This window comes from Tinamus guttatus, unplaced genomic scaffold (genome assembly GCF_059628265.1).
Source record: "Tinamus guttatus ecotype Peru unplaced genomic scaffold, ASM5962826v1 Tinamus_guttatus_pri_ptg000530l, whole genome shotgun sequence".
In the NCBI taxonomy this organism is placed as follows: Eukaryota; Metazoa; Chordata; class Aves; order Tinamiformes; family Tinamidae; genus Tinamus; species Tinamus guttatus.
Window position 1 is genome coordinate 4863610 of NW_028289064.1, and position 14689 is coordinate 4878298.

Consider the following 14689-nt stretch of genomic DNA (forward strand, 5'->3'; position numbering starts at 1 on the left):
AGAGGGAATGGTCTGTCTCGCACACAGGATGATTAAATTGGAAAACGGTCTCAATGCAGCATTCCAGCACTCTTGGGGAGCGGGCCGTTTTGTGCAGTGGGAGCTCAGCACTTGGCCGGCCACGCACATGTCACATTGCAGCCCTACGGGAGAACTTGCTGGACCAGATTCTGCTGCTTTTCAATGCTCTCTTGTACTGGTCTGTTTATTCAGGGCACGCTGTGAATTATACAAAATTACATCAAAGAGGACTGAGCTGTTTTGGCAGAGAAAAAAAAATCAATCCATAAACTGTTATCCACTTACTTGTTGGAAACATGCAGAATTCCTCTGTTTTGCAGATTTTGCTCAAATTTGCTGTAACTTAAAAAAGTTGGAGGGAAGCCAAATGAATAACATCCTTAAAAACAAAACAAATTTACACTTTAAATTTCCATTTAAATTAAATTTACAATTTTCTGACTATTTTTTTCATGGCCATGAGTGACGAATTTGTCACAGCATATAACATAAACAGCTTTTCTTGATAATGACATATTCAAATGTGTATACTTTTAATTGGTTGGTTGGGGTGATACTTCCATGCTACTATGAAGAAAATAAACATTATTCTAGTATTAAAGGACAAAAGGAAACTTTTACTTGCACTTATTTCAACTGTAAAAAAAAAAAAAAAAAAAAAAAAGACATTATATTAATAGCATAAACCTGAAAAGCAGAGGCTGTATCTTCAGGAGCCAGGAAATTGCAAAGTGAAGCTACTAGTTGTTCTAGTCTCATACAATGAGAGGAATAATAAACAAAAGCACAATTTTATATTAAAGATGCTTATCATGGAACAATAAGTCAAAATCCAGAATTCCTTCAAGGAGCGTCTAATCCTGATGTAAACATCATATAAAAACAGAGTGACATCTCAAACGTCAACTGCTTTTCTTCATGTGAACCATTTCATTTCCAAATCCTATGTCAGTCTTGCAGCCTTTGCAAAGGCTGACAGTGGTAGCTGAGTGTTCTGAATTTCACTTGTGGGTCTCAGGTGTTGCAATTGCTTGAAAGCCAAACTTTCCTATGTCCAAAGATATTCTCTGATTTTGCAAAATTGAAGGTGGAAAGAGGTTAGTGCTCATGCACTGCTGCATTACAGTAGTTGCAAAGGGGAAATGATAGCATCTACCTACTATAAATACTTGGCTGCCTCTCCCAAGGTCTCCTCAGTTTGTGTATGGAGGGGAACAGGTTGTTGGATATGTTGTGCCAGGTATTTGCAACATTCTGGCCTATCTTTTTGCTGCAGTCCTGCTCTTCAGCAGCCACCCTCTGGAGTTGGCAACTGCCTCAGGTAATGTAAAATAACTGGCCTGCAGTAAAGCTGTAATTTGAAATTGCTTCCAGCATTCCTTGAAGTACTCTATGTGGTACACTTTTCTTTTTAATATTCTCTTCACTGATCCTCTTGCCTAAAAAGGTTAGTATCTTTTCCTGCAACAATAGGAGGATTCACCTGCCTTGTAGCAGCCAAAAAATGCAGGTTTATACATGATAAAATTGTTTACAGCTCTGCTTTTTATGTAACAGCTGCAGCAACAAGCAGAAGCAGAATAAGAGCTCTTCATCCCTTAATTGGCAGGCTCCTACCCAGGTAATCCATACCTGTTGAGATACTCTGGATTTTCATGATCTTGTTTGTTCTTAGTGTTGACTTGAAATCAGTAAAGGTAAGACATCCACTATCTGTTACATACTAAACTGAGTTGTCAAATCTTTGTTGTAACTTCTTAGGAGAAGAATTTATAATGGCATTGCGAAATCTAACTGGTAACTCCATGACACTTCTGCTTTTGTCCTCATTTCTTGATATACATTTGCCCTCAACCTTCTATTTTTTGCTATTTCTTTTGTAGCTGTGAAAGGGTGAATACTGCTTTATGATTGTCAGAAACAGCGTAAGAGGGGAAAGATGTGTCACTGTGTAAGGCTCAAGATATAACTCCTTTCATAAGGGATTTGCATTTAAGTCATAATTCTGCTTCGCTTCTGTCTGTGTCGCTTTTTCCATCTGTTCCTTTATGTTTTCTGGCTACATGTCCAGACCTACTTGTTAGTAAGAGTTCACTGTTCTTCTACCCTGTCTTCTTTGTTCTCTCCCCCTTTGATTGTTTCCTATGCTTGCATATCTTAAAGTGTTTATTCTTTTCCTACTATTTTTAGTTTATAAACAAACAAGTAAACAAAGACAACAGGAAGGTTCTTCAGAATTTGTACAGCCTATTTCATAGTTAAGACTAATCATATTTTGGCTATATTTTTTTAAAGTTTTCAAACTCTTGAAAATTACAGCCAAAAAAAGCTTTTAAGTTTTTAAAAAAGTTTTTAAAAGTTTTTAAAATCTACTGTAAACTCATTCATTGTACGCCAGGTCGTAATGTATAAGGCAGTGTAAGCTTTCACACATACATATACCTCCACAGGAAAATCCTTTGCAGTTTCATTTCCATCATGCACTAACAATCTAATTAATTCTGGCTTTCCAGAGGCACAATTTGTTTTCTCATTTGTACCAAAGCTAAAAACATATACTACATTTTATGTTATGTCAATGAGTAACCTTACATGCAGAAGAACAGTTTGATGGATTGAACTGGTGGTTGTTGGTAGCAGCACTACTCTTCAGACTCTACCCTGGGTAAATTTATTTAATTTCTCATTTCCATATTTGGATTTATTATTATTATTAGCAAGCCATGACACTTCTTTATGCTTCTGAAGTGAGCCCTGCAAAACTGTTGGAAGCGGAGAATACCAAAAGGCAGACCTGAGAGAATGCAGTTATCCACCCTGGACAGGAAGAACAAACATTTCCTGTTTAAGTTTATCAGCGCAATGCCAGAGGAATTTATTTTTTAGTCTCTTGTTCATGATCTTCTTTTCCAAATCTTCGAACTTCTGTCTGTGGTGACATAGTTGGGGTGTACTTTTGTATTCCTGTGGTCCTATAAAGGACATGTTTAGGAAGACACAAATTCTGTAAAAACAATCCAACAAAGTCAAATAGTAAAAGCAACCAGGAGGCACACAGTGTTGGGAAAGCTTATCTGAAATCGTAACTGTAATCGAAGTGGCTTTAAAACTGTAGAGAGCAGTTCCATGATGTTTATGTAAGAGGACTTTATCTGTAACATGGAGGTAACTGAATCGGGCTGCATTTGCTGATGGGTGAATGGGCTTTGGATGGGCTTTCTGCACACCTTCAGGCAAGAAAAGTCCTCAGGTCTTCAAAAGTGCTGGTTCGTGCAAATCAGTACTATTTGACTCCAAAGTTTAGACTGAATTTTACACTTTCTGAATAGTTATGAAAAAGACTGTCATTCACCAGAATTGCAGAATGATTTGGGGATTCTGCCTATTATGAAGATCTATATATATATGACTAATATTTTTATTTATTTGATGAAGGTTTGTACCGATGTGTGTGTGCTTTTTATCAAATTTGCTGCCTTTCACCAAGCTCTTTCTAAAGCTCTGTGAACAGATACAATCTCTTTCCATGGCACCTCAGCTTTTATATACAGGGATCGCTTCCATGACAGAAATACTCTGGAATCAGCCTCTGTCACTTTGTAAATGTGGTCCTCTCCTCTTTCAGTTACATTGTCAATTATGGTAATGGCTCTTTTAAGAGTAGATCCTTAACCCATTGAAAGGCAAACAGGTTTTGTTTTGTACAGGAAAAAGCATTTACTACAATAAAAAATTCAATCGCCATAGCACTAGGCCAGATTTAAATGGTGATTTACTTAGTTTTGTTTGTTTATTTCACCTATTAATAATTCCTAATACAGATATGGCAGAATTCTACTAGTTGTACACTTAAGGAAAAAATAATGTAAATTACAATGGAGACAAGGGGGGGGAACAGTTACAATTTTATGCGCAGTGGCTGAGGCGTTTAGCATTTTTCACCAAAAGACAAGGTACAAAAAGAAAGATGAAATCCATCAATTCTGAACATCTTCAATGGAAATGCAAAGCTAGACAACGGTCAGAATAGATAAGCAAGCTCTCAGCTGTGAGGTTGTAAAAGCAAGATAGTAATACCAATAACTTCTGCAGAATCAAAATCATTGCAGGGTAAGAAATCTCCTCCTGAACTTGCTCCCTCTTATGACAGGGTGAAGGGGAAACATGGAGGAGGGAGGGGGAAGACACGGCCTGCTCCACCTCCAGCACCAGCACGGGGGGCAGATGGGGCACCGTGAGCAGGCGTCCAATGTGGAAGGCAAGTACACAGGCAGTTCCATCTCCATGTGAGGAAGAACTTCTTTGCTGTGAGGGTTACAGAGCTCTGGAACAGGGTGCCCAGAGAGGTTGTGGAGTCTCCTTCTCTGGAGATCTTCAAACCCGCCTGGATGCCGCCCTGTGCCACGTGCTCTGGGTGTCCCTGCTGGAGCAGGGCGGGGTTGGACTGCATGATCTCTAGAGGTCCCTTCCAACCTCAACCACTCTGCGTTTCTGTGTGACGCACTCAACAGTTTGCCTTCTGGTCTCCTTTTATTCCCTAGGATATAAGCAAAACCCATGACAAGCCCAATCTAAACCACGGTCTCGCTGTATCAGCCTAACTCCCGGGTCCCTCTCCTGGCTGTGTCCTCCTCTTCCCACCTGATGCTCCTGCCAGCCCAGGCCCTTGGATTCCACCGCGTGTCACACCGCGTGGAAACGCCGCGCCCCGCTGGACTCCCGCAGCCGCTCGCGGCCCCTCGCGTGTTTTATTTGGTGGGTTCCGACCCGCGCCGGCCCCGTCGGAGACACCTGCCGGCGCCCCGGGAAGGCGCGGCGGGGCCTGGCGGCTCCAGCGCGCGCAGAGCCGGGCCCGGCCGGGCCCCGCCCCGGCGCAGCCCCTCGGGCGGGCGCGCAGGAACATGGCCGGGCCGGGCGGCAGCGGCGCAGGCCGCGGCGTTGTGGTAAATGGACGCGCTCCCCCGCTGCCCCTCCGCGCCGCCCCTCGCGCCCCGGCCCGCCGGGGCCTCCCCTGCCGCCCTCTGCCCCTCGCGCCGTCCCCGCGGGCTCGGCGGCGGCCGCGGCGCTCCCGGCCGCGGGGGCCACGCGGGGCCCGGCGACCCCCGCCCTGAAGCGCCTCGGGGCTCCGGGAGGCAACGCGCGGCCGGGCTCCCCCGTGGGTGGCCTGGGGGGCTCGGCGGGGCTGGTCGAATCGGACTAAAAGTAAATGAATTGGGCTAAAAGTAAACGCGTAATCTCGTTCCGAGGGGCAGAGCAGGCACTCCTGTAAAGCAAGCATCCATCTCATGGGTTGTGGCCACTCCAGGAGCGTTTTTATTTCACTGTGGTGTGGGCATCTTAACTGAGTTTCAGGACGGCAGCCCAAATTGCATGGGGGCTTCGCTCAGGTCATGGTTAAATCCTAACTCCTTACCGAAGTCCCCTGCATCACCCTCTCCCTCAAACCAGCAGCACTGGGGCCACCCTTATACTTGAGGCACCAGGTGACATTGATGTGAGAAATGACATTTCTAAAGCGGGTGCCTCGCTTGACCCCAAAGGACACTGTGGGGAGACCCACAGTGGGGGGGGGACATTTCTACTCTACCAAATTTGCCTTCATTTGGCACATGCACATGTGTCTGTGCAACCTCAGGATACAAAAGTGAGGCTCATGCAGGGAGATTCAGTGCAAGTTTACCAAAGCTGGAGTTTTCTTGTTTTATTGCAAAGCAGAATCCAGAACTCTGTTACCTGCATGGAAATACTGTGCTTAAACCCCGCATGCATCCCTCTTTTCAAACCAAATTATCAGTTAGGTCCAAGGGTATCCCAGGAGGATTTTTCTACCTCCTCCCCTATCCCTCAATGGGACACTTTAAGATATTGCCATGTATTTATACCTTTATAAGTATGCATTCACATAATCTTTTAAGACTCAATTTCTTCTGGCTACTTAAACATGCCAAATCTGAACTTAAAACTGCTTGTCTTTTACTGTATGACTTTTTTAAACACATTTGTATTCCAGTATATTTAGTGTATGTATTTATCCAGTTAAACACATTTTTTCTCTTTTTGTTGAAACAATCACAAATATTTTCTTAATATATTCTGTGCTTATAGCTAGAAGTAAACAGAAGTTGAGTTTAAATCGGGGTGATGACTTTTTGGGGGATACTTAGCTATGTAAGCTGAGAACAATCACACAGATCTTTTTAGTTCACCAATGGCATATTCTTCACAATTTTCTGAAAATTGTGCTATAGCGTAGTATGGTGGATAGTTTGAGGGTAAATTAGGGTTCCAAGGGCTCATGATTGGTAGGTGTGTGTTTAAATGAAACACAAAGTGCAAATAGATTTATATTTATATTAGAAAAATAATAAATTGGAATGCATTAGTGAATTTAATAATATATACCATATGCTAATGAGCACTTTATACTTTTGAGGTGATGCAATTTATGTTCTTTTATTCAAGAGAACCAGAAAGATTAATATAAGAATTAAAATTTCATCCAAATCTTGTTTCATAAAGAACAACTTAAGTAAAAACTGTTGGTTTGTATGATTTCTCAAGCAGCTTCAATTCCTTTAGTTTGGTCTTCGACACCATGCTCAAAAGCATCAGCTATAATAAGAATAGTGTCTAAATAAGCGAAACTGCCAGGGGTTACTACTATGTGTCAATAGTAATTATGCACCTAAAAGGCTGTCTTAAATTATTTCCTTTAGATGTTAAAATACTTTCGAAAAAAGTCGTGCCAGAGAGTTCATTGCTACAAAATGTTTAAAAAGTGTCAGCCATGCCTAGGCTGAAACAGAAGGTGGGAAAACAGGGTAGAGAGGCTTGTAGGCCTCCCCCAGCAGTGTTTTTGGAGCAAGATTCGCTTCCGATTAGAACCTTGCCAGTGTGGATAAGTATGAGCTCCTGTTTCTATGGAAATGAGGAATGTAACCAAGTAACGCTGTGTGTGTGTGTGTCTGGTTCCAAGGAATCAATGGAAACACTTTCATTGACTGCAATGGTCTCTGAAACATGCAAATGTTCCATAGTAGTTCAACAAATAACTTTTTTTGATACAGATGCTCTTGGGCAGGGCTAGGAAAGCTTGGCAGTCTAAGCATCTATAGATGTCAATGAATGTGCTGCCTCCTCCCATATTGACCCCTTAGACTTGGCTTTAGTGCAATGTTAGGTGGAACTCTAGTTAGCTTCAAGAAGACTGCAGATGTTGAGGAACAGCTCAACTTCTACTCTCTGGCTTAAGCCTAGTTATTTTTGAGACATGTTTACTGTCCTAGTAGATGAAATAGTAAGCATAGGTTAGTTTCAGTGACAATTCCTTAAGGACCCTGTTGAGCAGAAATGGCATTAAAATGCACTTCACAAAAGCAAGTGTCTCATTGTTTGATCTTCTGTTTAATATCTGTGAGCCTGAGCTGTGCAAAGAAGAAAGACAGCATTTTGCTTCGAGAGCATGACTGTACAGAAAACCTATTAAGTCCTACTTCTTATTCTGAACTAATCTTAAACAAAGCTCTAGAATGATTCCAGGGAGTCTTGTGAACTTGGAGGTGTTGTTCTTCATATGGACACGTATGTGGATGTTGTGGGTTTGGAGGCCGTTTCAGCTCTATTTTTCTTCGAAATATACTTACCATCTTCATAACTTTCTCTGAAGCCTTTGCCCATTGGCTGTTTTTTTTTTTTTTTTTTTTTTTTTTTAACCAGCATAATCTCTCTAATCTCCTATGGCATTCTGTAAGATTATAGTTGTGTGTACTGATAGTTATAAAGCTAATGTCTTAAATCTGTAAATTATATATGTATTTTTTCTGTCAATGCCCTACAGATCACCTTATAGTAAGGTGAGATGAGAATGCTTTTTAAAGCCTTACCTTGATGACTTCTAAATTAAGAACCTCATCATTCACAAGTTCTGTAGTCTTCCACTGACTTGTACAGATGAAATCTGTGAACCGTATTGTTTATTCTCCCTTTGTGCTCTTTTGTGTGTAGAACATTTATTTATATGAAATTAAAATATCTTCGAAACACTTCTGTCTCATTGGGTGACTCTCCCATTAGAGAATCTTTTCTTACTGGTAATCTGACATTGCATTTCTAGTTTGAAAGTAAGAGGAAACTTAAACCTTCCATTAGTTTAGTATTAAATATTGCCCCTTTATGTCTAAGCGTTTGTATATCAAGTGAAATTTTCCACATTCCATGGGAAAAGAGACTACAATGTTTTTCTGATTTTTTTTTTGGGGGGGGCAATATTTTATTTCTGAGATATACTGAGAAGCAAAATAACTAGTAGGAAAACTGTTATGGTAAATTATGACTGTATCTATTGCTGTTCTAGTTTGCCATTTGGGCACCACTGTGTACAGCTGTATGCCATACAACTAATTCAGCCAATATACTCTACCAGAACACTGTTTTGTTGTTGTTGTTTGTTTGTTTTTTTGTTTGTTTGCTTTCTTTAATGTCAGTTTTAATGTCAGTATGTCCTACACCAAGAAGTTGCCCTAACAGTACTATTTGATTCGATTCAGATTTCAGACAACTGGCCAGGATATAGTCTGGATTTGTTCACTTACCCTCAGCACTACTATGGAGATCTGGAATATGTCCTCATTCCTCATGGCATTATTGTTGACAGGTATGTGTGGCTTCTGTGTTACTAAGTAAACACTTTGATCAGAATTATGATTTTTTTTTTTGATAGAGCTTGTCATCCAAAATATATATGTATATATTAGTATACATAAAAATATTATAAAAATATTATACTTCTATTTATTTACTTGGCAAAGTAAAAAGTATTTGAAGTTCAGGAAGTGCTAGGATTATAGTTGCCTTTGCAGCTCTTTGCCTAATTCCATTCACCTAATTTGTGATCTGGGCACCTAATGAGAATGGGCTCTCAGAGGAAAAGATCATCATCATGCAGTGAAATTGGCACTGGAATGTAGGTGTATCAAAGGGCGCATCTGAAGTTGGAAGGACAAATACAAAGTATTCTGTTCTTAATATCTGAGTTGCTCACTTGCATCCTAACTAGCTTGTGCTTTTAATATAAAAACAAGAAAAAATACATTCATTTATGTACAACTTTGACAACTCCCTAATACAAATCATTAATATGGGATAACCTAGTGATTTCATACTGCACCCCTGACTTCTACCTTTTAAACTGATGAGCACAAGAGAGAAGTGTGGAATGGACTGTTTGGATCCAGAAGCGAAGTCTGGCGGGTGGTCGGTTGTAGGAAAGCTCCCTTTCCCCACCTTATAGTAGTTCCTGTTTGTTCTCAGTGTGCATCTGATGCTGCTTTGATATTCATAGTAGTCTATCTCAGTGTTCATCCCTAGTTTTTATTTTGACACGCTGTTAAATGTCTTTTGAAAAGGTTACAAAACGGAAATGGTATTTTTTAACAGCATATTTATTGCAAACATCTGAATTTCATGAGACATTTTCAGCCTGCGGTTTTCTACCTACCACATTTGAACAGCCGGTTGCAAGTACTGAAATTGTTGGAACTCCTTGAAAGAAGATCATTAACATCCATCATAAGAAAGAGTAGTGATTCCTCTATTTGTTTTGAAACACAAGCTTTCTTTCATTGCCTTTTCAGTTAACATTGTCTTGAATTTTTCATCTCTTCTGGTTAGGGTCAACTGACTCCTAATTCTGCTTTTTGAATAAATATGTTACAACTTAATTTCTCATAGGATTCAGTAAATATTTTTTGAAGTGAGCATTCAATGCCAGTGTCTTCTCCTGCCCCAGCAGAAAAGACTGGTTCAGTTCTGATTAAAAAGGAAACAGAGTTGAATATACTGTGATTATGAAAAAAAAAATGTAAGAAGAAGGCTCAACACCAGAAAATTCTCTTGTCTGTAGGAGTTAAACAATTAAATACAGGTTAAAAATGAAAATATTTTTGTTTAGAAATTGAAACTATTAATTTTTTATCTACTCTGGAGTTCACTGTCTTAAAATGCAGAAGTGGTCTGTGGAATGCTTCAAAATTTTAGGTCCTAAAATAATCTGAGAAAAGATATAAATAGATGAAAATTTCCAGAAGAATATTTCCTCATTTCTTAAAGAAAAAAAAAATCCTATTATTCTCAAACTTGAGATGTTAAAATATTAGTTTACTAATCTTCGTCCTTACAACAGTAAAAGGATTTATATGTTTGAGGTCAAATAAGATGATCTAGTTATAGCTGCTATTTTTCAAACCTAAAAAAAAAAAAGAAAAATGCTTTTGATCCAAAAATTCTTCTGTAAAATTTACTTGAGTGTTACAAAACTATGAAACTGGAAGTTAAAAGAAGGGCAGCTTTTGCTAATAACTTTTGTATTATTTCCCCTTAAGAGCATATTCTTCTCTGGTACATTCAGACCAGGTAGATTTCCTTGAATTCTATGTACATATATAGAGGCAAATGGATTCCTTTATTAGAATAGGAAAGAAAAAACAACTTAAGGACAAAAAAAATCATGAAAGAAATAGCATAAATCGTAGGATCATTTAATAAACAGTATGCTATCAAAACATTCTTCATTGAAGCACTAAAGTAATTCAAAGAGACATCAAATAACATTCCAGAAAGAATGTTCACCAAAAATTGTCACCTAAGCTGCTTTTCCCCAAAACAGCAGATGACATTTGCTTTACATCCAATGTATCAAAAATCGTATTTGGTGTATGCCAGGAAGGGAAGACTGACTCAACAAACAAACAAACCTCTGAAAACCACTAGTAGTGTTTAAGAATGTGGTATTTTAAAAGTTCATTTTTCTAAAAATGCCATCTCTCTTTTATGGGAGATGTGTGAATCTTTTGATTTCGTTCAGTCACATTCTTCTTGTGATGCACAACTGTCAGAGACAGATGCAGGAACCCTACACTGAGAGACCGGTATAGAAACCTACATTCCAGATTAATCTGAGCAAAGCCTTGAGTATTGCCATGGGTGTTACCTTGAGCAAGTCACTTAAGCTCATTGCACTGTTTTTCTCTGGTGTGGAATGATGATAATGTTAATTTTTTAAAAAATGTTGATTGATGCTCTATTTCTTTATAGTATTTTTTTTATATTTTTATTAAAATTGTAGGGATGCCATTTTCCAAAGCTTGTCAATACGAAATATTTCTAATGTTGCTCCTTTCTCTTTCACTTAATTTATAAAAGTAGCTAACATAGCAAATTGTGATTGTGCACAAATACTGTGATCTCATGTCTTCTGCAAAGTGAAGTGTAAGTCTCAATTTCTTTAAACACCTCCAACATCTCTGACATGCTTATGGATACCATATATGTTGAGAAGTGTTACTCCCTTTCCTGTGACTGGGGAATTAATGCATTTAAGGTTCATCAGTTTGATTCGCATGCCTTGCATCTTGCACCCTAATTCCTTATCACCCCACATTGTGTACTAGATCCAAAATACATTCAAAGCAAACCAAGAAACTTGAGCAGACTGTAAGTTAAGCTAGCTAATACTAATACAAGCTAAATACACTTTCTGATATTTCTTGGTAACCAAAGGGGAAGCATGTTATGGACTTGGACGGTCAGCATCTAATGTTATTTTATCCTTAATTTTTACTTCAGGACAGAGCGATTGGCCAAAGATATTATGCAAGACATTGGAGACAATGATATTGTGGTTCTCTGTGTACTCAAAGGTGGCTACAAGTTCTGTGCTGACCTTGTGGAACACATTAAAAATCTCAGCAGAAATTCAGAGAGGTTCATCTCCATGAAAGTCGATTTTGTTAGGCTGAAAAGTTACCACGTAAGTCAACAACTTATTTATGTTGATTCTGGTTGTATTCTCATAATAGTAGACTGCAGTAGTGGGAAAATAAAATCTTTTATATTATAAGAAATTCAATGGGAAATTTTTAAATAAAGTATTTTTTCAAAGTATTTACGTCACTTTATGAATAACATGAATGATGATATGAGGCATACTCAAGCTGTATTTTTCATTTAATATCTTCACTTTTGGACAGAAAATTAGTCAAATTCCCATCATATAAAATGTCTGCATGTTGTTTGTTCTCAAAATCCTCAGTAGTCCTGTCAAGTTTATTTCATATTGCTTCATTCGTCTCCCCTTATAATTACATTTAGCATAACTGCAAGATGATAAATCAATGTCTTATTGTGAATGTTTAAAGCTGATTATATTAAATGTTTCGTTCTTCATAAGATGCAGTTTACACAGTAGCAGAATATGCCACTAGATGATGATAGAGCTTTATAGTAAAATGAAGTAAGACATTGAACCAAATCTAGTACTGAGGTAAAAGTCAAGTCTGTTCATTATCTTCCAAGGAAAATATGCAATGATTAATTTGGAGAGAATGATAGCGAGAAGAATTGCCCCTTTTTAGAAAGACTGGTTACAGGTTTTGTTCGCATAAGCTATAAATTCATTTTCTGACTTTTATTCCACACCGTATGGGAAGGGAGCATTTCCAGAAGTCCATTCTCCTAGAAATGGCTAAGGGAGCACACCAAGTGTATTTAGTGATGATAGGACTTCTCTCTGACCATGTATGCAACCTGCTGACTTTGGTGGCTCCTATGATAACTGCCTCCTTTCCACAGGAAGAGGTTGGCGGGTTGGCATTTCGCTCCAAAGCTCATGGCCGCTTTCACAAATCCAGCCTGCCTTTTTTTCCACTAAGGAAGAGAACTGCATGAGTGCCTTTTATAGACACTTGATGGGGATTTGGTCCTGGGTTCTTCTTCTGAGAACTGCTCTGGTCTGTGAAGGACTTGTGCAGTGTGATGATCACCCTGTTTCTGGCTATTCTGCAGTATTACCAAATAACTAATTAATAAAGTAAAATACGCATTTGTCTCACACATAGATGTGTGGATATTGTACTTGATTTTTTTACTGTGGTAATATTAGCCCTTCTCTTTTGTAACAACACTTTGCTTATGGTAGGATTATTTACAATGTTTTTTACTTTGCACCTGGCATTCTAGGTAATGTACATGCTTTTCCTAATGGGCTGTCTTTAACCCAATGTGAAGATGTCCCAATGTTGTAAAGTTACTTTCTTTGGTGACAAGACAAATATTATCAGCAATACTAGCTCATAATCAATGAGTGGCAGGTGATGTATACTGAAACAGTGTGCAAATCTGAAGAAGAAGTATACTGCATGAAGCTGCAACTGCAAGGAAAACTGTTATGCTGGAGTAATTACTACATCCTGGCATGTTTAATGACTGTGGATATACTCATTTTCTCTCAGAACTATGAGGTTAAAGCACTAGCAGAAACTACCTTGCAGCTGTTTTTTAAGTAAGAAAGCCTCTTTTTTTTTTTTTTTGGTACAGATTTCATGTATTTAGAGACTAGACCTGTGCTTGAGTTAGTACTGAATATGAAACCTTGAACAGTCTTTGATTTCTGCCAGGCCTTGACAAGCTGGGTGAGTCTTCAGCATAAATTTAAAATAACATTAATATTGGATTCATTAAACGAGTGAGAGGTAAAAATAGCGCTAAATAGACTATGACTCCCTGGCATCCTTTGGGTTTTGGGTTATCCTTTTGTAGTGTCCTGTCCAATCGGAGGCAAAGCGATTTTTCTAAAATTTGAGCATAACTGTGATCAGAACATTTAGGTGAGTAGCCAGCTTTTATTTGTTTGAGTGACACTGTATCCCAGCCAATATGGGGCCCCCAAGCCCCTCATGTGAATTTATTCTGTAATAGGGTTCCTCTCACCGTGTTTTTAACCTTTAATCACATTTACATTCTAAGATGTAAGGCTCTACTTGAAGTCTTGGAGTGCTACCCTCTCTACATCTCTCCCTCGCCTTGATCTTCCTGTTCCACCTTCTATTAAGGACTCACTGTTATTTTCTACCCATTTTTCTCTCTTTTTACCCTTTCTTGTTTTACAGACACTGTTGTTCTCAAGTTATTTCTCCTGCTTCCTTTACTAACTGTTCTCTGTTTCTCTCCTAAAGGAAGTTCTGCTGCTGTCAATATATTTCCTTCAGATATGTCTTCTTTCCCTCTCTCCCTTGGCTGTCTAAATCCAACAACTAACTTCAGCTCAAACTGGTGAGATTTTTGAACTGTCTCCTTCCAACTTCAGTACGAAAATGTTAGTCAGTTTTTGGAGGTTGTAGCTGAAAGGGGGATTTCTTGCTTTCATTGTGTTGCAAAAATCCCTCTAATTAAGATGTAAACTCTGATCTTGGCAACAGTGAAGGTACATATTAACTGGGATGTTTCAGCAAAAAAAAAGTCATATTTTGGTATCTGTCGTGCTTTTCAAGTAAAAGGAAATTGCAAATTGGTCCAGCTTTACAGGGCTCTTTGTTTTTCAAATCTGCCATGTTCCAGAATTTAGACATTTGTTAAAATAAAATCTTAAGATCTGTTTTCATATTTAGCAGCTTAAAATTGGGCATATATATACATTTCTAGACTTCATGTAAAGAGTCTAAAGTGTAGACTCTTTACATGAACTGTCTTTTCCATTTATTTAAGGTGGGTTTTTTTTTTGTTAGAATGATAATATAGTACAGAAGAGAAATAATTAAGAAATGTATACATGTAGGTAGAAAATTATAGACTCCAGTTTAGATAATAAATAAAAAATAGATGTGCCTAGTTATAA

At 38.6% G+C, this 14689-nt stretch overlaps 1 protein-coding gene across 1 annotated transcript in view; it reads left to right on the forward strand.

The window, feature by feature from the left end:
• Nucleotides 1-4922: 4922 nt before the first annotated feature.
• Nucleotides 4923-14689, forward strand: part of PRTFDC1 (phosphoribosyl transferase domain containing 1) — a 42631-nt gene continuing 32864 nt past the window's right edge. The window contains exons 1-3 of the mRNA XM_088534002.1: nt 4923-4964; nt 8568-8674; nt 11644-11827. Coding sequence (XP_088390128.1) covers nt 4923-4964; nt 8568-8674; nt 11644-11827 — 333 coding nt within the window. The remainder of the gene's footprint in view (nt 4965-8567; nt 8675-11643; nt 11828-14689) is intronic.